This window comes from Saimiri boliviensis, chromosome 10 (genome assembly GCF_048565385.1).
Source record: "Saimiri boliviensis isolate mSaiBol1 chromosome 10, mSaiBol1.pri, whole genome shotgun sequence".
In the NCBI taxonomy this organism is placed as follows: domain Eukaryota; kingdom Metazoa; phylum Chordata; class Mammalia; order Primates; family Cebidae; genus Saimiri; species Saimiri boliviensis.
Window position 1 is genome coordinate 111,639,267 of NC_133458.1, and position 23,692 is coordinate 111,662,958.

Sequence of the window (23,692 nt, forward strand, 5' to 3'; positions counted from 1 at the left end):
GGATTACAGGCGTGAGCCACAGTAACCAGCCAAAGTAACTCCACAGAAAATAAGCTGTGCTGGAAGTAAAATTAATCAAGTCCATCATACATAGGCCCCAGATACATTTTGTTTTGGCTATCCCGCACTTTAATTATTTTGTAATTAAACATCACTACTGAAAATCAGGAAAATTGCACATAAAAATCCAGAGTTCTAAACGTAAAAAAAAAAAAAAAAAAAAAAAAGTCCTAGGTCTAGATAAACTGCCTGCATTTCCTCAAGAAGAGCTTCAGCTGGAGCTGCAAATGGGACCTCCGGAGTCCCCCAGTCTCCACTCACTCGCCATCCCAGCCCCCACAGGCCCCAACGTCGCCTATCCCCACCCCACCAGCCCAGTCTTTCACTACCCTAGGAGCTCTCCTACGTCTACGCAAGCCGGAATAGGGAGACAGCACCGATAACAAAGCGTCGTCTCCCACACTCCGGATGAGGACAGGGTACTACTGGCAGGAGGGCAACCGAAGCCTTCCTTCCTAGGTTCTTTAGCTTAGAAGTTTCCCATCATTCACCGCGCCACTTCCGCCCTCAGCAAAGTCGGCACCAGCCGAAAGAGCTGGCCGGAAGCAGGAGGCGTGGCTTCCGGTCGGGCGGTGCGAAGCTCTTCTCGTTTCCGCCGGCGCTCAGAGTGACGCAGGGAAGCGCGCCGCGCCGCGCCGCGTGTTTCCGGGGACAGTGCGGGCGGCGGATGGAGGTCAGCAGTGGAGCTCGCGGCGTAGGTCTTGTGGCACGGGAAGAAGGGGTGGCTGAGCGTGGGTTTCGAGGCACACAGGCGTGGGTTAGGGGTCCTGGGATGTGGTGGAGTGTGGTGGTCGCTCGTCCGTGCTGGCCTGCCGGTGTTCACGCTTCCCCTCTTCTCACGTAGTCCTGGCGTCCCGGCCTGGAAGACGCCGCCCATGTTGACCGTTCATGACCCCAGCGAGCCAGTTTTCGTGACTTAGTGCAAGCTGTTATCTCTTTGCAGTTTAGAACCAAGGTTTTGGATTGCTGTTTGACTAAACCCCAGCCCGGCTTCTGGACTTCCGTTTACCCCGCTAAACTACCCTTGGGGTTCTCTTAATAATTGGAAAGGATGCTGGGAGCGGTGGCTCACGCCTGTAATCCCAGCACTTTGGGAGGCCGAGGCGAGTGGATTACCTGAGGTGTCAGGAGTTCGAGACCAGCCTGGCCAACATGGTGAAACTCTGTCTCTACTAAAAATGCAAGAATTAGCCGGCCGTGGCGGCGCGCGCCTGTAATCCCAGCCACTTGTAAAACTGAGGCAGGAGAAACGCTTGAATACGGGAGGCAGAGGTTTCAGTAAGCCCAGATCGTGCTATTGCACTCCAGCCTGAGCGAGAGAGACTGTCTCGAAATTAGGTTGGAAAGGTTTCTTCACTGTTCTTAGACTCAGGAAGTGGTAGATGTTGCGTTTGGGCAAATATTCCTCCTCTCTGAGCCCTCTTCCCCCCCACTCCTTTATGTGAAGATAGACTAAGCTTTTTACAGCTGCAGTAATTCTCTCATATAAAAATAAAATGCTGGCCGTATACCAAGTTTCAGGAAGTGGAGAAAGATCAAACGTACTTTCTGCTTTGCAGAAATGAGGCCCAGGTGAACGTTTTAGCTTGCCTTTGGGTCATTTAATCAATCGCCTTAAGGAGCGACTAGCTGATAGGATTGTTAAAAGCAGCATTAAGGTGATATGTAACCAATTAGCGGAGATGGCAACATTGTGTTTAGCCTTGGAAAGATGAGATGTGTTTTTTTTTGTTGTTTTTTTCTTTTTTTTTAAAGAATAAAGAAGAGGAAGAAAGAGAAAGAGAAAGAAGGAGAGAGGATGGGGGTATTGCTTTATTGCCCGAGCTAGAATGCAGTCTAAATATGGGTATGCCTATAATTGTCCTTAAGAATGGAGACATGAAAGAAAATGAGGGAAGAGAATAGCAAACAAGGAGCCAAGAAAGATTTCTTTTAAACTTCTAAGTTGATATGATGTGGTACTGATAAGAGTGTATATTTTCTATATTTAAAGTGCAGAGTTCTATAAATGTTAATTACATTTACTTGTTCCAGATCTGAGTTCAAGTCCTGAATATCATTGTTAATTTTCTGTCTCATTGATCTGTCTAATATTAATGTTGAAGTCTCCCACTATTATTATGTGGGAGTCTAAGTCTCTTTATAAGTCTTGTATGTCTGCGTATTCCTGTATTGGGTGCGTATATATTTAGGATCTTTAGCTCTTCTTGTTGTTGCATTGATCCTTTTATCATTATATAATGTCCTTCTTTGCTTCTTTTGATCTTTGTTGCTTAATTGTAACTTCTGCTTTTTATTTATTTATTTTAGCTCTCTGTTTGGTTGGTAAATCTTTCTCCATCCCTTGTTTGGAGTCTTTGTGTATCCTCGAATGTGAGATGGATCTGGATGCAGCATACTGATGGGTTTTAGTTTTTTATTCAAATTGCCTGTCTTTGGATTGGGGGATTTAGTCAATTTAAATTTAGAATTAGTAATAAGATATGTGAGTTTAATACTGCCATTAGCTGGCTATTTTGTCCATTAGTTGATGTAAATTCTTCATTATATTGATGCTCTTTTTGATAATTTTTTTAGAAAGGCTGATACTGTTTGTTCCTTTCATATGTGTAGTGTTCCTTTCATATGTGTAGTGGTTCTTTCAGAAGCTCTTGTAAAGCAGGCCTGGTGGTGATGAAATCTCTGAGTGCTTGCTTATTCACAAAAAACTTTATTTTTCCTTCACATGTGAAGCTTAGTTTGGCTGGATGTGAAATTCTGGGTTGAAAGTTCTTTTCTTTAAGGATGTTAAATATTGGCCCCCACTCTCTTCTGGCTTGTAGGGTTTCTGCTGAGAGATCTGCTGTAAGTCTGATAGGCTTCCCTTTGTGGGTAACCTGACCTTTCTCTCTGGCTGCCCTTAGTATTTTCTCCTTCATTTCAACCCTGGTGAATCTGACGATTATGTGCCTTGGAGTTGCTCTTCTTGAGGAATATCTCTGTGGTGTTCTCTGTATTACCTGGAGTTGAATATTATCCTGCCTTACTAGGCTGGGAAAATTTTCCTGAATAATGTCCTGAAGCGTATTTTCCAACTTGGATTCATTCTCTTCGTCACATTCAGGTACACCTATCAAGCGTAGATTAGGTCTTTTCACATAGTCCCATATTTCTTGGAGACTTTGCTCGTTCCTTTGTATCCTTTTTTCTCTAATCTTGTCTTCTTGTTTTATTTCATTGAGTTGGTCTTGGACCTCTGATATCCTTTCTTCTGCTTGATCAATTCGACTGTTAAAACTTGTGCATACTTCACGAAGTTCTCCTATTGTGTTTTTCAGCTCCATCAATTCACTTATATTCCTCTCTAAATTGTGTATTCTTGTTAACATTTCGTCAAATCTTTTTTCAAAGTTCTTAGTTGCTTTAGATTGGGTTAAAACAAGTTCTTTTAATTCACAGAAGTTTCTCATTATCCACATTTTGAAGCCTGCTTCTGTAATTGGAACACACTCGTTCTCCATCAAGCCTTGTTCCGTTGCTGATAAGGAACTGTGATCCCCCGCTGAGGGAGAGGCGTTCTGATCTTGGGCATTCTCAGCCTTTTTTGGCCGTTTTCCTCCCTTCGTTATAAATTTATCCATCTGTGGTCTTTGAATTCACCGTCTTTGTAATTAGGTTTCTGAGTGGACGTCCAACTTACTGATTCTCAGCGCCGAAATCTGAGCAACCCACTGTGCCGACCAAATCAGCGGCGTTAAGATTAATGGTGCTTTTCCGACTCTGCACCAAGAACCGTCGCTCCAAGGCGCCGGCAAAACCGCCTCGCCGGTCACAAGAGTCGCGCTGGCGACCCGTGGGGCTCCTCCGCTGGGAATCTCCTGGTACGTGAGCAACAAGAATTCATGTGAAGGTGTGGCGTCCTCTCGTTCTTTGCGCTTTCAGTGGGAGCTACAATCCCGAGCTGTTAGTGATCAGCCATCTTGGATCTCTCTCCGAGATGTGTTTTAAAGGGCCTTATGGGGGGAGGAGGAGACCCGGATAACAAGCTCTGTAGGGTGGAGTGGAAGTGCCAGGCCTGTTTAAAATGGGGCCTTGTGTTGTGGGGAGGCAGAGAAGGCTAAGACAGAAAATTATTCTGGGACATGTTATGAAGTGCTTCTTAATGGTTTGGAATTTTTGCTGTTAGAAATTTGGTGGGGGAGGTTTAGTAGTTTAGTGATGTCATCTGTCTTGGTTTCAAGAGGCTCACGCCTATGTCTGCAGTGTTAAAATATCCAGAGAGGCTTTGGGAATGTGAATTCTGTGTTACGGATTTTCCAGGATCATTCTGATTTAAAATAATCGTGTCCCATTGTCTCTTTAAGCCAGTAATTCTTTTTCTTTTCTTTTCTTTTTAAATTTTTACCTTAAGTTCTGGGGTACAGGTACAGATCTTGCGTGATTGTTACATAGGTATACACATGCCATGGTGATTTGCCGCATCCATCCACCCATCACCTACATTAGGTATTTCTCCTAATGGTATCCCTCCCTAGCTCCTCACCCCCTCCTATCCCTCCCCTAGCTCCCGACCCAACAGACCCCATTGTGTGATGTTCCCCTCCCTGTGTCCATGTGTTCTCATTGTTCAACACCCACCTAAGAATTCATTGAGAACATTCGATGTTTGCTTTTCTGTTCTTGTGTCAGTTTGTTGAGAATGATGGTTTCCAGATTCATCCATGTCCCTGCAATGGACATGAACTCATCCTTTTTTATGGCTGCACAGTATTCCATGGTGTATATGTGCCACATTTTCTTTATCCAGTCTATCTCTGATGGGCATTCTTTTTTCTTTTCTTTTCTTTTTTTTTTTTTTTTTTGAGACAGAGTTTCACTTTGTTTACCCAGGCTGGAGTTGCAATGGCGCGATCTCGGCTCACCGCAACCTCCGCCTCCTGGGTTCAGGCAATTCTCCTGCCTCAGCCTCCTGAGTAGCTGGGATTACAGGCTCGCGCCACCACGCCCAGCTAATGTTTTGTATTTTTAGTAGAGGCGGGGTTTCACCATGTTGACCAGGATGGTCTCGATCTCTTGACCTAGTGATCCACCCGCCTCGGCCTCCCAAAGTGCTGGGATTATAGGCTTGAGCCACCGCGCCCGGCCTTTTCTTTTCTTTCATATGAAGTCTCCCTCACCCAGGCTGGAGTGCAGTGGTGCAATCTCGGCTCACCACAACCTCCACCTCTCAGATTCAAGCAATTCTCGTGCCTTAGCTTCCCAAGTAGTTAGGATTACAGGCATGCACCATGATGCCCAGCTAATTTTTGTATTTTTAGTGGAAATGGGGTTTCACCATGTTGGCCAGGCTGGTCTTGAAGTCCTGACTGTCCTCAAGTGATCCACCCACCTCGGCCTCCCAAAGTGCTGGGATTACAGGCGTGAGCCGCTGTACCTGGCCAAGCCCGTAATTCTTAATCCTGGTTACACTTGAAATTAAAAAAAAAAAAAAAAAAATTAATGCTGTCTGGGCCCTGTCTGCAGACATGCCCATTTAGGAGGCCTTGGACAGGACCTGGGAATCTGAATTGTTTTCAAATTAAAACATCCTAGGTGATTTCAAATTAAAAGCAGGATGAAAACCCTCCCACCCAGGCTGTAATGCTCCTTAGTTTTGATATTTGATGGCATTCTGTACTGAAACAAAAATCCTGTGAGATTTTTTACTTCAGAAAATACTATCACATACCTATGGATTGTCAGAAAAGAAAGGCTGATTTTACAGATAGGGTGGCTCTGACTCCATTTCATTAGTCAGGTTTGTGAGTCAGGAACTGCCTCTGTAGTAGCCCCTTCTTTCTCCTTTTCCTCTTCAGGGTTTGGAATCGCTTGCTAGGAGTCTTGTCTCTTTGCCACCCAGGACATCATGGCGGCTCACCTGGTAAAACAGTGCACATGCCTCCTGAGAGAAGCTGCTCGTCTGGCCCCTACCATGGCTCCAATTGGCCAACTGAGACTTGCCCGGGTAGCTCATAAGACTCTGACTTCCTCGGCCACCTCACCCAGTTCCCACTTCCCAAGTTCCATGATGAAGCTGGAGGACAATGAAAAAGTGTTTACTCTCTACCCAGAGAACCATATAGACCAGCTCATCAAGAAGGCCATAAGGCCAGAGGAGCTCCTGGAGCTACTTGATGCTGGTCACCACTTGAACAACAATCAAGCGGCCCTCATATTTATCCAGCTCTCTCGATTGCTGTTTGAGAAGCCAGAAGACAAGGCCTCGCTCATACAGGATGCCCGCTTTCAGCAGCTTCTCTGTCTGCTCAACAGTGAGGTGGGTGCCACTGTGTTTTCTGAGAGCATGAGCAAGAGGAACACAGCCAGAGATGCTGGAGTCCACAGCAGCCAGTGCTTACTAAGCATAGACCGGGGCCTTGCATGTCTTGTGATATTTTTTTATAAATTTCAAAGTGCTTTATTGTGCTTTCTCTTTGTTTATCCTTACAAGAGCCCTGTTAGGTAAATATTGCTGGGCAATATCCTTGGTTGTCTGTCCTCTTACAGACAGACAACCAAGACGCTTAGTAATAAACAAAAGAAGCGAGGCTGGTTCTTCTCAGTTCTTTGGGTGCTTTTCCCCTCACCATACAGTCTTGACTTGTATTGCTCTGGCTGACAGCAAGTCACTGCTCTCGAAGCCAAAGGAGGTGCAGCATGATTGATGGAAGGTCCCTGAAACTTGAGACAGACGTGGGCATGATCTAGTCGTGTTGAGACCCTCCAAGGATGACCAGGGAGAGAGGAAACAAGACCTATTTGTGTGGCACTGAGCAGGGGAGAACTCAGACTACAGAAGCCAGTTTCTGCTCACTGTGAGGGACTCCCATCTTATAGAATCTTCCCTAGACTCCACGTACAGAAAAAAAGGGAGTATGGACTCCTGCTGGGACTGAACTGGCCCTCCATGGTCTGCTTTGGAAGGGAGGTGCTCGGGCACTGAAACCGTGTTTCCAGTTGTCAGGTGTGACGAAGAGAAAGGAAAGAGTTGCACTAAATGAGTGTTTTTCAAACTGCAGGTTATAAAATCAGTGTAGTGGGATGTGGCCAGCTGTGTCTTAATGAGTTAGCGTAGTATAGAAAAGTCCTAGAATTCAGCACACATAGTAAGGGGAATCAGTGTCTCATGGAACTTTAGTTTTAGTTAAGTATGTATATATTTGCATGTGTTGTGTGTACTGGGGTTAAAACAGTACATGTTCATTTCTTGCTGAGGATATAATTCCTAAAATGAACTTAATTAGGCCCACCTTTTTATTTGGCTGTAATTCTAATTGTTGTTTATTGACTCTTACACATGGTTTAAGCAAGTCTTTTGATACAAGACTGAATCTTGTAACAAAATTATAAGGCCAGTGTCTGCAGTGTGATAACCGCTTTCTTTTCAGAGATTTTCCTGCTGTCCATGAAACCAAAAGGTGGACACCCATACCTTCTGTGAGATTGGAATTTACCCCAGTACTTTCTCCCTCTTCCCAGCTCTTCAGAGAACAGCTTCTCTGTTCCTAGCTCGCCTCGTTGTAGGTGTGGTTTCTGCTTCTCATTAACAGGTAAAGAGACTGAGCCTGCGGGGTCAGTGTTGAGAGACTTGGCCGAAGAAAGAACAGAGCCATACTTGTTTTACCATCTGCTCTCTTCTTTGACAGTGGAGTTGGGGCCAAAGGGCTCTAGAGCCACCCATGTTGACATTCCACAATGTCAACAGTCTGTGAACAGCAGTTACCCTCTTCAGAAACAAAGCAGGCACCAGCAGAGAGGGCAGGCTCTGGTGCAGATTCCGGACCCAGAACTACTGTCAGACTTTGTAGAAATAAGTTCACCTTTGTTTACCTGTGTAGTGGGGCTGATGATTCTCACAGGCTGTTGGTGTCTCATAGGGGTGCGCACACAGAAGGGTGCCTGGCATTTAGTAAGAGCCTGTTCAGAGGCACTGCTGTTGGCAGCAGCAGCTTGGTCATCCTCAGGAGGCCTCTGCTTTTGGAAGCAGGCAGGGCTTAGTGATACACGGTTCTTTTTGCCCGTATGTCAAAGGCTTTCCTGCAGACCTTTGTTCCCAGAGTGCTCCTCCCTTTGCAGGCAGCTGAGGGGCTGGCGTGCTTGGGTGCCACGTACCTGGAGGGTAAAAGTGGTGGCTCACTCAAGCCCTGCACCTGGTCTGCAAGGACTTCTGCTTTTGCAGCAGTTGCATTCCTAAGAAACATCACATTGCCAGAAATTGCGAGATTGGTTTGTTGGAGAAAAGTTTAAGGGTTGGAGCTTCTCTGACTCAAAAATAAATTATTTTATTGGAGAAAAGCCAGTGTTTGTCTTTTTGTTTTCTTTGTTTTTGTTTTGTTTTGTTTGAGATGGAGTCTCACTCTGTCACCTAGACTGGAGTGCAGTGGCACGATCTCGGCTCACTGCAGCCTCTACCTTCCAAGTTCAAGTGATCTCACCTCAGCCTCCCGAGTAGCTGGGACTGCAGGTGTGTGCCACCACACCTGGCTAATTTTGTTTGTTTGTTTGTTTGTTTGTTTTTGAGATGGAGTCTCGCTCTGTCACCCAGGCTGGAGTGCAGTGGTGTGATCTTGGCTCACTGCAACCTCCGCCTCCAAGGTTCAAGCGATTCTCCTGCCTCAGCCTCCCGAGTAGCTGGGACTGCAGGCATGTGCCACCATGCCTGGCTAATTTCTTTTATTTTTAGTAGAGATGGAGTTTCACTGTGTTAGCCAGGCTGGTCTCGAACTCCTGACCTCAGATGATCTGCTTGGCTTAAGCCAGTGTTTTTAATACTTAAAACTTATAATGTCATTCATTGCAAGTAAAATGGTAACAAAACTGATCTTAGCAAGCCTAAGTGCCACCGTCTCTGCCATCAGGTCACATCCTTCAGGCTCCACTTTTTCTTTGACCTCTTCCATTGACTTGACAGCTGTACTTGCAGCTCAAGTCTGCGTGCCCACTACACAGAGCTGTAGCCAGGACCATATAAAAGAGTGTGGTCTCTCTTTAGTCAGCTACATGAGGTCAAAGCTTCATTGGGAGAAATTTGGAGAATTTCTCTTGCCACTCAATTCTTGTTAGCAATTGCAAATGACCTCGGCTACCTTGAGCAGAAATGTGCTATTTATTGGAGTTGAGAGGATCAGGCTCAGAGTTGTGCCCTTGGGTGTGGCCTGTGCCTGAGGGGAGCTCCAGCTGTGCAGACGTTTGGCAGCCATGTCAAATTCATTGCCTGCCCTGCCCGTGGTAGGCAATGGCCCAGAAGGCTGCCACAGAAACAGTGTAACTCATGGGCCCTGTTCCTGTGTCCCAGGCTCAGGGATAAATTTGGTTACAGACACCAAGCATTTAGGCCTCAAGGCTGAGCAAGGCTATGAGGAGCAGCCAGGCACCCGGGCCCTGTTTGAACAGAGTGGGAAACTGATACTGTCTTCTCTGAAGAGTTACAGTAAACGCCCATGAAATGAGGTTCAAAAGGGCAACCTCCAGCTCACATGCAGGATTTACAGTACCACGTCACTTCTCCTGTGTCCTTTCCCTGCCTAGATATCCTCGGTCTGGCATGGTACCCTCTCGAGGCTGCTGCGGAGCCTCTATGCTCTGGGCCTCCCCGAGACCTCCAAGGAGCTGCAGTCAGTGGAGCAGGAGGTCCGCTGGCGCATGCGGAGGCTCAAGTACAAGCACCTGGCCTTTCTGGCAGACTCCTGTGCCACTCTCTCCCGGAAGCAGCGCTCCCAAGAACTGCTCGCTGAGCTGCTCATGCACCTGGAAAGACGCTGGACAGAAATTGAAGATGGCCGCACGTTAGTGACCATCATGATGAAGGTGGGACACCTCTCGGAGTCACTGATGAACCGCCTGGAAGACAAGGTACTGAGCCTGAAAGCAGGTGGCACCCAGCCTGCCTCTCCTGGGCTTTGGGCTTGTTCTTTAGGTGACAGTCATCTGCAGAGGGGTATGTTGCATGCACTGGGATCAGAGCCCCGGAGCTTCTGTCTGAAGCCTCAGGCATCACATGGTGCAGAACCTGAGGGCTTGGAGCTGCAACAGATGGTTGCCCTGTGGCTGCCTTCATCAAGCACCACTTGCTCCTCCCAACACAGGTGATTTCCTGATTGTACCTTTATCTGTCCCTCAAACCCCATCATGGCATGATCTTGAGATGGGGGCAGGGCAGCAGCTCCTCAAGTAACACAGGTACTGCCCAGGCCTGGCTTCTGACTAGAACTCTCCTATGGATGTGTTAACCCCTACCAGCTGTGGCCCTGCAGTCAAGTCAGATTCAGTGCCCGTTCCTGTCACAGCGGGGGCTGGCCCAGATGGCTGCCACAGCAAGCTCCACAGCTCATGGGCCCTGGGTCGCCCACTCTGGGACCTGGGGATAAGTTTGGCTGTGGACACTGTTCAGGTCCAAGGGTTCCTGGGGTGGATGAGGAGGGCCTGTTTAGTCAGCTCAGGCCCAGTTGCTGTCTCACAGGGGCTGCACTGGATGGGACCGTGGGACCCCTGCCCCCAGCTCGTCCCTGCCACCTCAGGCCATTGAGCTGACCTCTGCGCGGCTGTGGTTGACAGTGCCTGGAGTTAGTGGAGCAGTTTGGCCCCGAAGAGCTGCGGAAGGTGCTGGTGACGCTGGCAGCTCAGAGCCGGCGGTCCGTGCCCTTGCTGCGGGCCGTCTCCTACCACCTGGTGCAGAAGCCCTTCCATCTGACGAAAGGTGTGCTCCTGGACCTGGCCTACGCCTATGGTGAGCCTTTGGATAGAACAGTGGAGAAAGGGGAGCTCTGGCCCTGCAGATACCTGCAGCTGTGTCAAATTCAGTGCCTTTCCTTCACGTGGTAGGCACTGGCCCAGAAGGCTGCCACAGAAACACTGTGACTCATGGGCCCTGTTCCTGTGTCTCCGGGCTCAGGGATAAATTTGGTTACAGACACCAAGCATCTAGACCAGGCGTCCCCAAATTTTTTACACAGGGGGCCAGTTCACTGTCCCTCAGACCGTTGGAGGGCCACCACATACTGTGCTCCTCTCACTGACCACCAGTGAAAGAGGTGCCCCTTCCTGAAGTGCGGCGGGGGGCCGGATAAATGGCCTCAGGGGGCCGCAGTTTGGGGACGCCTGGTCTAGACCTTGAGGCTGAGGTGGGGTGGGGCTGGCGGGTGATTGCTGAAACCCTCCCCAGCTAAATCCTGTGATCTACTCTGTCCCGAAGGCAAACTCAACTTTCACCAGACCCAGGTGTGCCAGCGCCTGGCCGCCGACCTGCTGTCCCTCACACCCGACCTGACTTCCGGTGAGGTGGCCCGCTGTGCCAAGTCCTTCGCCTTACTCAAGTGGCTCAACCTGCCCCTGTTTGAGGCCTTTGCCCAGGTGAGCCAGGGCTAACTCCAGGGTCCAGGGCCTGGTTCAACCAGCCTCAAACCACTGAGGATGGCTGGGTTTCAGGGTGCTCTGTCCATGCCTGGCCTCAACTGAGAGGAGCTGGCTTCCTGGGCGTCTGCTGAGAACCATTACTTTAGTCAGGAAAGCAAAGCCAGTCTGAAAATGCTCACTTGGGGCAAATGTTTCTTGCATTTTGGCTTATTTTTAAAGAGCTGCTGTTGAGTTCTCAAAAAAGTGTTTGAGAACTGTTTCCTCTGTTCTTTCACTGACCATCGTTAAGTGCTTCCATCCGTGTTGGGGTAGCTGTAGCAGGTAGCAGCATGACCAGTGAGGCTAAGAATCCACTCAGAACTGTCACCTGAATCACTGACCCTACCCCACCAAAGTGGAACTCTAAAGAAAGATGACCCCTGCACTTAGGTTTATGTGTGTGTGACCAGTCTAAACTAAGTTTACTGGTTGGGGCGTATTTCTAAAGCCCTTATCAGAAAGAAGCAGTTTCTAGGTGTCCCCAGCCTCTGTGTAGTTGCTATTGGACGAAGGAGGCCTGTGTAGGTCCCCCTGTGTGGTTGGCACAGCTCGTGGGGCCTGGATGGAGGCTCCTGCCGTTGCCCCTGGCCATGCAGGCTGTCCTCAGACTCAGAGCTGGGCGGGAAGACACTGAGGCAGAGGGCTTATCCTGTCCCTCTGTCTGTCACCCACCCAGCACTTCCTGAACAGAGAACAGGACATCCCCCTGCCCCACCTGTGCAACATGCTCCTGGCTTTTGCGCGTCTGAACTTCCATCCAGACCAAGAGGATCAGTTCTTCAACCTGGTACAGCCTCTGGGCTCCCATTGCTTGACCTTTACCCTCCCCTACCAGCTAATGGCTCAGGACCAGCTCAGGCTGGGTAGAGGGGAAGGGGCTGCTTTGCATGGCATGGGAGGGCAGAGAGGTAGATGGCTGGAGTCAGGTGTCCGAGGGATCACTGAGGACAAACGTGAAATCCTACTGTCTGGTTAACTCCCCTGCCAGGCAGTACTGGGGGAGTCCTGCCTCTGTTGCTCCTTTTAGTGCCCTGTTGATACTCAGAAGCTCCAGTGGGTGTTCCTGCTTTGTGCCCCAGCTCAGGGTGGGAGGGGGAGCCCTCTATATGAAAACCTCAGGACAGGTCACAGAAGCCAGCAGGCCAGATGTGACCCCAGGATTCCATTAAGGATTTGCCTCCACAGTCCTGAGAAAAACCAGCCAGGGAGCGCTTCTTCACCTCTTGGATGCTCTCATCCTCTGAGAGGACCAGAAACACCTCTTCCCTTGTCCCAGGTGCCCACTTGGAGACATTATGGGAGAAGGATTTTTTTTTTCTGCCAGTGGGTTGGTTATAGTAAACCTAATCAAATGCCAGCATGTGGCAGCACTCTTCCTGCTGTCCAGAGTGGTCTTGGGGCATGAGGAAGATTCCTGGTACCTTCAAGTCCAGGATTGCTCCAGGCCTCACCAAGGACCAGGGTTCTGCCTCTTGTTCCCCAGTAGCCTCCTCTGGCCTCCTCCCAACCAGGTCAAGACCACGTCATGGACTATGGCTCACCTGTAGCTATTTGCAGCCCCTAAGCAGAGCCTGCTTTCTCCACCGCACCCTATCCTTGCCCAGGTACACAAGAAGCTGGGGTCAGAGCTGGCGGGCCTGGAGCCAGCCCTGCAGGTGGACCTGGTGTGGGCCCTGTGTGTGCTGCAGCAGGCACAGGAGGCAGAGCTGCAAACTGTCCTTCACCCTAAATTTCACACCCAATTTCTAGGTGAGCCCCCCGCCCCTAGTACTACTGGAACTGGGAAACTGCCTGGTCTTATCTCCCTAGCGCTGGGTGAGAATTTGGGGGAGCGGGAGGCCAGGGTTCTCCATCGCCCTTGCTCCCTATCCGCCGCCTGTGGGTGGCCAGCAGACCGTAACTCTGCTGCCTCCTGGCCCAGAGAACTGGGCTGGGACTGTGTGTAGGGGTGCCACTGCCCTTCCATCCGGGGTCTCACCATCTCTGTTCCTCCTGGCCCTAGGCCCACCTCCCTCTTCTTTCTCCTTGTCCCCTAGGGGGCAAGTCTCAGAAGGATCAGAACATCTTCCAGAAGCTGCTCCACATTAACGCCACTGCCCTGCTGGAGCACCCCGAGTACTCGGGTCCCCTTCTGCCAGCCTCAGCTGTGGCACCTAAGCCCTCGGCCCTTGACAGGAAGGTGACCCCCCTGCAAAAGGAGCTGCAGGAGACACTGAAGGGGCTGCTGGGGAGCGCCGACAGGGGCAGCCTCGAGGTGGCCACGCAGTACGGCTGGGTGCTGGGTGAGGGCTCCCCCTGGTTGGCAGAGGGCCTGGCACTGGCTGAATCTAACAAGGCTGTTCTAACCCGCCCCCTCTGCAGCAAGAACAGACCCAGAGAGCTGTAGAGTATCAGCCTGGGCCCCCACAACCCCACCTTTGTTCATCCTTCCTGTTGGGGGTTTCTGAGGAATGTCCCCCAATGTGTTCTCATCCCACACCCCTTCCCCAGATGCTGAGGTGCTGCTGGACAGTGACGGTCAGTTTCTGCCCTTAAGGGACTTTGTGGCACCTCACCTTGCCGAGCCAATTGGGAGCCAGCCACCACCTCCAGGGGCTAAGAGGTAGGTGGCCAGGGACCTGTTGGCCATGGCCCCAGTGGAGGTCGTGGGGGCACCGTGGCAGTTGGACTGTGTATTCTTTGCTTTCCCTCTTTCCCCTCCGAGGGGCTGGGAGAGTAGAGAGGAAGCTTGTTAGCCACCCCTTCTTCCTTCCAGGATAGCTTTCCTGCGGTGGGAGTTCCCCAACTTCAACAACCGAAGCAAAGACTTACTGGGTCGCTTTGTCCTGGCCCGGCGACACATAATGGCTGCAGGTTTCCTGGTAGTGGATGTGAGTACCTCTTGGGCAAGTGGTCGCTGCGCAGGGAGGATCCCCCACCCATGCTGGAGAGAGGATCAGGTGGAAGCAGAACCAGCCTAGAGCCAGCTAGGAGGAGCCCAGGGAGGGAGTTCACTGTGGATCCTAGCTGCTCCAGCCTCCCCTTACACCTTCCCAGCATCTCACCCCATGGGTGAACCCAGAAAGGCCACCAAGCCTCCTCATTTCAGCTTAGGAGGTGGGCAGGGTAGGGCGCGTTCATAGATGAACAGCTCGAAGCCCAGGAGGCTGCACAGCTGTTGGTACTCCCGAGTGCAGCTGCTCTGCCTCCTTGGTCAGGGCTTGTTCTCGGGAAAGGTAGGAGCAGCGGGACTGGCAGGAGCAGAAAGACACAGGTCCTGGGCCTGACTCTGGTCTCATGCCTGGGAGACCTTGGCTAAGACCAAAGGGTGCCAACTGAATGAACGTGTGGCTTCATGAGCCACAGAAGGGTTCTATCAAGTTTTCTTTGGGTTGTTGTTGAGTTTTATTAATCAACTATTTAAAATTCAGAAGCCCTTCTTGGGCCTCTGAGTGGTTTACAGACCCCTCCATCACTGACAGTGCAAGGGTCTCTCCCCACCCGTACTGTCTTCAGTTCATGGGCTCTGCCTTGAGGACTTGGAGGCTAAGGGGCAGGTGTGCAGAGGTGTGGGGTCGGGGGTCAGTGTGAGGGCAGCAGGCAAGCAGGCAGAGCCGCTGACTGGCAGGGATCTCCTTACCCATGTGACCTATCTCTCCCCGGCCTCCCTCTAGGTCCCGTTCTATGAGTGGCTGGAACTCAAGTCTGAGTGGCAGAAAAGTGCCTACCTCAAGGACAAGATACGCAAAGCGATGTCTGAGGAGCTGGCCAAGTGACCTGTGCTGGTGTGGACTGCATGCCCAGGGGGCTGACTCTGCCGGAGGTCTAGCTGTGAGCGGGCAAGAAGTGTCGCCTTTAAGGACAAACCTCTGTGCAGGACCTTGGCCAGAGTGGGGAGGGCAGCCAGCAGCTCTGAGGGACAGAGCATCCTCTTGTGTGTAATAAATTTTTAATTTTGGTGTTGGACCCCGGGGGCCTTCCCAGGCTTTGTCACCCTCCACACTGTCAGCACTTGTCTGTCTGCCCTCCTTCACCACACCCAGCCCAAGAGGGCCGCTTTAGGGACAAACCTGGGTCGTCACCTGCCCTTCTTTCCCAGCTTCTTCTCATCACGTGTGCATATTCACATGTGCCAGCCTCTTGGGTAGGGATCTGGGTCAGCCCCAGCAGACAGGTGGAGTCCTGGAATTCTGAACCTCCAGGGAAGAGGAGCTTCAGTGCATGGCTGGGGATTCTGATGGACCTGTGACTACTGAACTGCAGCCAACCTGGGAGGCTTACTCCCATGAGTAGTCTTATGCTTAGGTGAGTGAAAGGCACCCTGGCAGCGTGTGGTGACAGGTGATATGAAAGCTGGGTGAGCGCACTTGAGAGAGGAGATCCCACTTGGCTGACACCACAAGGCCAAGAGCCAGGCTCCGTCGCCGTCTTCCCCACCCTGACCAGAGTCTCGTGCTGTCATCACAGGAACTGGCTGCCCAAACAGGGCTCTGGCCGCTTCCCTACTGCTGTGGGGATAACCAGATGCTGGGAGGCAGCAGGCTTTCTACCTTCCAGCCTCTCCTTAGAGACACTCTTTGGCAGGACCTGACCAAACAGCAGCCGGGACCGTGAGTCGCCTCCAGCCATACAGAATGGAGAGCGGGACAGTGGGGTGGAGCTGAGAGTGGAGAAACCCGCTGCCCTCAGCAATGCAGGCTCCCTACCTTAGGCTGTTTACTCAAAAAGAACAAGTTACTGCTCTGTCCAACGCTTGGCCACTCACCCAAGCATTGAGGTAGCTTTGTCCCGGCTGCATTGGGCACCGTCAGGCACAGGTGAGCACAGTCCCTGTCGTTTGCACGGGCTCCAGGCCTACCACAGGAGTGGTCCCTCACCCAGTGGGAGGGGAAAGAGCTGCCAGAGGTGACTTCTGAATCGAGGAAGAACATCCCAAGGATAAGGGACAGCTAGGACAAGTGCTAAGGGTATGGCAGCAACTTAGGTCTTAGCAGGGGGTGTTCAGCATCTGCAGGGGTGAGACCGAGGAGCTGAAGGAGCCAGTTGAGGAGAACCTGGTATGTATCTAACCACAGAAATAAAAGCTCATCCTCAGGGCCCCTGAATTTTTATTTTGAGATACTTAACACGTTCTGTGCAGTTGTAAGAAATAATCTGTGATTCCCTCCATGGCAGAGTAGGGTGCAAGGTCACACCCTGATACTGGCATGAGCACAGGTCAAGCAGAAAGCATTTCCATCTCGAAAGGGCCCTCACATTGCCCTTTATACTCACCTCCTCCTCATCCTTCACCAGCAGCTGCAAGTCTTTGGTCATTCTAAGAATGTCACAAAAATCAGGATGTGGACTTCTGGAATTATATTTCTTGGCATACTCCTCTGAAAATTTGAATTCTCAAATTATGTGTATCAGTAGTTCATTTCTTTTTATTGCTGTTGCATCTATGTTGTGCTTTATTCTGTGATGTGGCTGTAACACCCATATGCTCCCTTTACCCAATAATAATAATATGGGTTGTTTCCAGGTTTTCACTATTACTGATAAAGTAACCAGAAAATCTGTGTCTAGATTTTTGTGTAAGTTTTCATTTCTCTGGGGTAAAGATGCCCAGGAGTGCAGCTGCCATGTCAGATGGAATGTGTGTTTTTCTAAAAAACTACCATCTTTCTTCTCTTTCTGATAAGTTGTTGGTAAATAGACATTTATTTGCCATCTATTCCCTTTGGTGAAATGTCTTCTCATGCCTTTTGCCCATGTTGTACTTGCATTTTCTTTTTTATCAGTCTTGAGAGGGCTTTGTAAGAGAGATTTTTGGTTTTGCCTCTAGATGTCCGTTGCTCCAGAACCATTTGTTGTAAGGCCATCCTCTCCCATTTGACTTGACTTTTGCATGTCTGTAAAAAGTCAGTTGGGCATATTTGTATGGTTCTGTTTCTGCATTTTCTGTTCGGTACTGTTGATCTATATTATTTGTCTGCCACTATGCCATTCTTGATTACTTTAGCTGTAAAGCAGGCCTTATTGGGTAGAGTGATGGGTTCTCCTACTTTATTTTTCAGAATTGTTTTAGCTATTCTTCCTTTTCCTGTTCATGTAAATTTTTGAAAAAGCTCATCTATGTCCAAAAAAAAAAAAAAAAGTCTTACTGAGGTTTTGATAGGAGTTACTTTAAACCTATAGATCAGTTTAGGGAAACATGACATCTTTACTGTGTGGAATCTCCCAGTGGAAACAATAGCCATCTGTATTCAAGGGTTCAACCAACCCCAGATTGCAAAAGCAAAAAATCAAGAATACAAATGTAAATAACATGTAATTATTGACACAGCTTTTATATTGTGTTAGGTATTACAAGTAGTCCAGAGATGGGGGTTTTTTGTTGTTTGTTTGTTTGTTTGTTTGTTTGTTTGTTTTTGAGACAGTTTCGCTCTCGTTACCCAGGCTGGAGTGCAATGGCGTCATCTCGGCTCACCACAACCTCCGCCTCCTGGGTTCAGGCAATTCTGCCTCGGCCTCCTGAGTAGCTGGGATTACAGGCATGTGCCACCATGTCCAGCTAATTTTTTGTATTTTTAGTAGAGACGGGGTTTCACTATGTTGACCAGGATGGTCTCGATCTCTTGACCTCGTGATCCACCCGCCTCGGCCTCCCAAAGTGCTGGGATTACAGGCATGAGCCACCGCACCTGGCCCAGAGATGTTTTAAAGGATACACGAGGATGCGCATAGATTTTATGGAAATCCTATGCCATTTTCTAATAGGGACTGGAGCATGGGTAGATACCAAGGGATGACTAGGTATCTGTTTATTTAGGTCTTTGCTTTTATTAATGTTTTGTAGTTTTGTTTCTGTTTTTGAGATGGAGTTTCATTCCTATGGCCAGAGCTGGAGTGCAATAGTGTGATCTCAGCTCACTGCAACCTCTGCTTCCCGGGTTCAAGTGATTCTCCTGCCTCAACCTCCCTAGTAGCTGGGATTACAGGCACCTGCCACCACACCCAGCTAGTTTTTGTATTTTTAGTAGAGACAAGGATTCACCATCTTGGCCAGGCTGGACTTGGACTCCTGACCTCAGGTGATCTGCCTGCCTTGTCTTCCCAAAGTCCTGCAGTTACAGGCGTGAGCAACCATGCTTGGCTGATTTACATAGTAACAAAAACTACAGGCTGGCATGGTTGGTAGTTCGAGACCAACCTGATCAACATGGTATAATCTTGTCTCTACTAAAAATACAAAGTTTAGCTGGGCGTGGTGGCACATGCCAGTAATTCCAGCTACTCGGGAGGCTGAGGCAGGAGAATTGCTGGAACCCAGGAGGTGGAGGTTGCAGTGAGCTGAGATTGCACCACTTCACTCCAGCCTGGGTAACACAGCAAGACTGTCTTATCTCATCCTTTCAAATGCATATGCCTTTTATTTTGTTACTTTTGACCACTTTATTAAAATAAAATTCATGTACCATATACTTCACCTATTTAAAATGTATAATTCGGCCAGGTGTGGTGTCTCATGCCTGTAATCCCAGCACTTTGGGAGGCCAAGGCCCACAGATCTTGAGCTCCAGAATTCAAGACCACCCTGGGCAGCAGGCAAAACCGTGTCTCTATTTTTTGAAATATAAAAACTAGCTGTGGTGGCATGTACCTGTCGTCCCAGCTACCCAAGAAACTAAGGTTGGAGGATCACCTGAGCCTAGGAAGTCCAGGCTGCAGTGAACCATGATAGCACCACTGCAATCTAGCCTGGGCAACAGAGCGAGACCCCATCTCAAAAACAAAAATGTGTAATTCAGTGGTTTTGAATCTCTTTGCAGATATGTGCAACCATCACCACAACCAATTTGAACATTTTGTAAACCTCATAAACTGTGCCCTACAGTTAGTACCTCCCAACCCCCACCATAAGCAGCCACTCATTTTTCTCTATAGATAGATTTCCCTCTTCTGAACTTCATATGAATGAGATCATACAAGATGTGGTATTTTGGTATTTTATAAAGAAGTTTTTTTGGCTCACAGTTCTGCTGCTGTACAAGCATAGTACCGACATCTTCATTTACTTAGCGTGTTTTCATGCTTCATTGATGTTGTAGCATGTATCAGTATTCTCTTTTTTGGCTGAATAATTTATTATATGTTCACGCCACATTTTATTTATCCATTTATCCACTGATGGACATGTGGATTGTTTCCACCTTCTGGCTAATATGAATCGATACAGTTTGGATACTTTGTTCCCTCCAAATCTCATGAAATAGGATCACCAGTGTTGGAGAATGGGGCCTGTCAGGAAGTGTTTGGGTCATGGGAACAGATTTCTCATAAATGCCTTGGTGCCAGCCTTGTTATGAGTGAGTTCTTGCTCTATGTTAGTACACTTGAAAGCTGGTGGTTTAAGAGAGACTGGCAACTCCTGTCCTCTCTTCTGCCCTCTCTCATCATGTGACATGCCTGCTCCCTGTTCACCTTCTGTCATGAGTAAAAGCTTCCTGAGGCCTCCCCAGCAGCCAAGCAGATGTCCGTACCCTGCTTGTACAGCCTGCAGAACTGTGAGCCAAATAAACTTTCTAAATTACCATCTCAGATACCCTTTTACAGCAATGGAAAATGGACCAAAACATGAATAATACTGCTATAAATATTTCTGTGCAAGTATAAATGTATGTTTTCATTTTTTTTCTTGGCTTTATACCTACGAGTTGAATTGCTGGGTATGTGGTAACTATGTTTAGTCATTTGAAGAACTGCTGGACTGTTTTACCAGCAGTGTGTAAGGTTTCAGATCTCTCTACATCCTCAATAACATTTATAATCTGAGTTTTATTTTAGCCATGTTAGTGGGTATAAAGTGATTTCTCATTGTGCTTTTCATTATTTCCCTGATCATTAATGGTTTTCAGCGTTTTTCTCATTGGCCATTTTCATGTCTTTTGGAAGAAGGTCTTTTACAATTCAGGGAGTACATTAGGTGCAGGTTTGTTACATGGGTATATTGTATAATGCTGAGGTTTGGGCTTCTAATGAACCTGTTACCCACATAATGAACATAGTACCCAGTGGTAGTTTTTCAACCCTTGTCTCCCACCCTCCCCCCTTTTGGAATCGCCACTATCTGTTACTTCCATCTTTATGTCCATGTATACCCATCCTTTTTTTTTTTTTTTTTTTTGAGACGGAGTTTCGCTCTTGTTACCCAGGCTGGAGTGCAATGGCGCGATCTCGGCTCGGCTCACCGCAACCTCCGCCTCCTGGGTTCAGGCAATTCTCCTGCCTCAGCCTCCTGAGTAGCTGGGATTATAGGCACGCACCACCATGCCCAGCTAATTTTTTGTATTTTTAGTAGAGACGGGGTTTCACCATGTTGACCAGGTTGGTCTCAATCTCTCGACCTCGTGATCCACCCGCCTCGGCCTCCCAAAGTGCTGGGATTACAGGCTTGAGCCACCGCGCCCGGCCCCCTCCCATCCATTTTTTATCCCTCATTTTTAAGTGAGAACATGCGATATTCGATTTTCAGTTTCTGAGTTATTTCACTTAGGATGATGAAATATCTATTTCCATTCATCTTGCTGCAAAAGGGGTGTGTGTGTGTATGTGTGTGCTGGATAATTCATAAGAAAAGAGGTTTAATTGGCATTAAACCACTTTTAAACCATTAAAAGTGGTTCTGCAAGCTGTACAGGATGCATAGTGGTATCTGTTTCTAGGGAGGCCTCACAAGGCTCCCAATTGTGGTAGAGGGCAAAGGGGGAACAGGAATGTCACATGGTGCAACAGGAGCAAGAGAGAGAGTATGTAGAGTGGGGGATGCCACACACTTTTAAATGACCAAATCTTGGGAGAACTTACTGTCTGAAAGACAGCACCAAATCATGAGGGGTCCATCCCATGATCCAAACACCACCCACCAGGCCCTCCAGCACTGGGGATTACAATTCAACATGAGATTTGAGTGGGGACAAATACCAGATTATATCACACTGCTATAAAAGAATACTGCAAACTTAGTAATTTATAAAGAACAGAACTTTATGTGGTTCATGGTTCTGGAGATTGGGAAGTCCAAGAGCATGGCACCAGCATCTGGTAAGGGTCATCCTATAGCAGAAGGCATCACACAGTGAGATAGCATGCACAAGATAGAGAAAATGAGGCCAAACTTATTCTTTTATCAGGGGCCTACCCTTCAGAATCTAAATTATCCCATGTTTACAGTATTAATGATAGTGAAGACCTCATGGTCTAAATGCCTCTTAAAGATCCTACCTCTTAATACTGTTGCAATGCAGGTATATTTCAACATGAGTTTAGGAGGGGACATTCAAACTATAGCATGGTGTGAAGTAAGTTGTCAACTTTATTTTGCATGTGGCTATCCATTTATCCCAGCACCATTCGTTGAAAAGACTGTTCTCTCTCCCACCTTTGAATGGTCTTGACACCCTTGTCAAAAATCAGTTGACCATAGATGTGTGGATGTACTTCTGGGCTTTCACTTCTATTCCATTTATGTTGATCCTTCTGCCATAGCACACTATTTCTCAATTGCTGTTGCTATGTAGTAAATACTGAAATTGGGAGGTGTTTTTATTAAGTTAGTTAGGATTCTGATAGGAATTGGGCTGGATCTTTAGATCTTGAGAATTGTTACCATGTTAAGTCTTCTGATCCATGAACATGGGATACTTTTACATTTATTTAGTTATTCCTTAATTCTTTCAGCCATGTTGGAGGGGGGTTGTTTTTTTGTTTGTTTGTTTGTTTTTTGAGATGGCGTTTTGCTCTTATTACCCAGGACGAAGTGCAATGGCGTGATCTCGGCTCACCACAACCTCCGCCTCCTGGTTCAAGCAATTCTCCTACCTCAGCCTCCCAAGTAGCTGGGACTACAGGTGCATGCCACCATGCCCAGCTAATTTTTGTATTTTTTAAACTAGAGACGGGGTTTCACCATGTTGACCAGGATGATCTCGATCTCTTGACCTAGTGATCCACCCGCCTCAGCCCCCCAAAGTGCTGGGATTACAGGCATGAGCCACTGCGTCCGGCCCCGCTTTCAACAGTGTTTTAGAGTTTCCCAAGTATTAATTTTGAACTACTTTTGTTAAGTTTATTCCTGAGTATTTTATTCTTTTTAATGCCATTTTGGATGGAATTGTTTGCTTATTTTTTAATTTTATTTTTAGAAACAGGGCCTTGCTGTGCTGGCCAGGGTGGCCTCAAACTCCTGGGCTCAAGCAATCCTTCTGTCTCAGCCACCTGAGTAGCTGAGACTACAGGTGTGCACCACCATGGCTGGCTCCTGGAATTTTTGTAATCTCAATTTTGGATTTCTTATTGCAAGTTTACAGAAAAACAATTGATTTTTATATATGGATTTTGAATCCTGCAACCTTGCTGAACTATTATGTAATGTGTCTGTGGGTCTGTTTTTCTTTTTCTTTTCTTTTTTTTTTTTTTTTTTGAAACGGAGTCTTGCTCTGTCACCTAGGCTGGAGTGCAGTGGCATGATCTCGGTTCACTGCAACCTCTGCCTTCCAGGTTCAAGCAGTTCTCCCTGCCTCAGCCTCCTGAGTAGCCTGGATTCCAGGGGCCCACCACCACGCCCAGCTAATTTTTGGATTTTTTAGTAGAGACAGGGTTTCACCATGTTGGCCAGGCTAGAACTCCTGACCTCAGGTGATCCACCCACCCCAGCCTCCCGGAGTGCTGGGAGTACAGACGTGGGTCTATTTTCATATATTCTTTTTTAGTTCGTTGAACTTTCTGGATGCGTAGATTATTGTTCTTCAATAAATTTTAGAAGTTTTCAGTCATTACTATTTCATATATTTTTCTTTCTCCTTTTTCTTTTCTCTCCTTCTGCTGTTCCCATTATGTGTATGTGGGTGTGCTTAATAGTGTTCACATTCTCTAGAGTTGCTGTTCATGTTTCCTTTTTTTTTTCCTGTTAATTCAGTTTGTATAATTTCTATCAATATCTAATCACTATCAAGTTAACTAAATCTTTTTTCATCCATCGAAATCTACTGGCCAGGTCCAGCGTGGTGGTTCATGCCTGTAATCCCAGCACTTTGGGAGGCTGAGGTGGGCAGATCACCTGAGGTCAGGAGTTTAGACCAGCCTAACCAACATGGAGAAACCCCATCTCGACTAAAAGTACAAAATTAGCTGGGCATGGTGGCATATGCCTGTAATCCCAGCTACTCGGGAGGCTGAGGCAGAGGAATCACTTGAAGCCCGG

At 48.1% G+C, this 23,692-nt stretch overlaps 1 protein-coding gene and 3 non-coding genes across 9 annotated transcripts; all 4 read left to right on the forward strand.

Moving 5' to 3' along the window:
* Window positions 1–660: 660 nt before the first annotated feature.
* Window positions 661–17,015, forward strand: TBRG4 (transforming growth factor beta regulator 4). Of its 6 annotated transcripts, none has more exons than XM_074379726.1 (12): window positions 701–754; window positions 3,715–3,920; window positions 5,895–6,355; window positions 9,607–9,930; window positions 10,633–10,804; window positions 11,270–11,427; window positions 12,146–12,256; window positions 13,074–13,218; window positions 13,506–13,751; window positions 13,960–14,071; window positions 14,225–14,339; window positions 15,123–17,015. In XM_074379726.1, exons 3-12 carry the CDS (start codon window positions 5,945–5,947, stop codon window positions 15,222–15,224), a joined length of 1,896 nt encoding a protein of 631 aa, XP_074235827.1. In that variant the 5' UTR covers window positions 701–754; window positions 3,715–3,920; window positions 5,895–5,944; the 3' UTR covers window positions 15,225–17,015. The 6 variants fall into 6 exon arrangements, with proteins under 6 accessions (XP_010339670.1, XP_010339671.1, XP_003930839.1 ...); XM_074379727.1 differs by having other exon boundaries at window positions 5,939–6,355; XM_010341368.3 differs by lacking the exon at window positions 3,715–3,920 and having other exon boundaries at window positions 661–733.
* On the forward strand, window positions 9,270–9,403 carry LOC120360936 (small nucleolar RNA SNORA5). Its single transcript, XR_005577318.1, has one exon. It is a non-coding gene; the product is annotated as a small nucleolar RNA SNORA5 (small nucleolar RNA).
* Window positions 10,327–10,463, forward strand: LOC120360938 (small nucleolar RNA SNORA5). The gene has a single exon (XR_005577320.1). It is a non-coding gene; the product is annotated as a small nucleolar RNA SNORA5 (small nucleolar RNA).
* On the forward strand, window positions 10,859–10,993 carry LOC120360937 (small nucleolar RNA SNORA5). The gene has a single exon (XR_005577319.1). It is a non-coding gene; the product is annotated as a small nucleolar RNA SNORA5 (small nucleolar RNA).
* Window positions 17,016–23,692: the final 6,677 nt, after the last annotated feature.

Coding starts and splice junctions, on each gene's coding strand:
- TBRG4 (XM_003930790.3), top strand. CDS start 728: ATGGAGGTCAGCAGTGGAGCTCGCGGC. Junction 10,805..11,269: donor GGACCTGGCCTACGCCTATG/GTGAGCCTTTGG, acceptor TCTGTCCCGAAG/GCAAACTCAACTTTCACCAG. Junction 12,257..13,073: donor AGGATCAGTTCTTCAACCTG/GTACAGCCTCTG, acceptor ATCCTTGCCCAG/GTACACAAGAAGCTGGGGTC.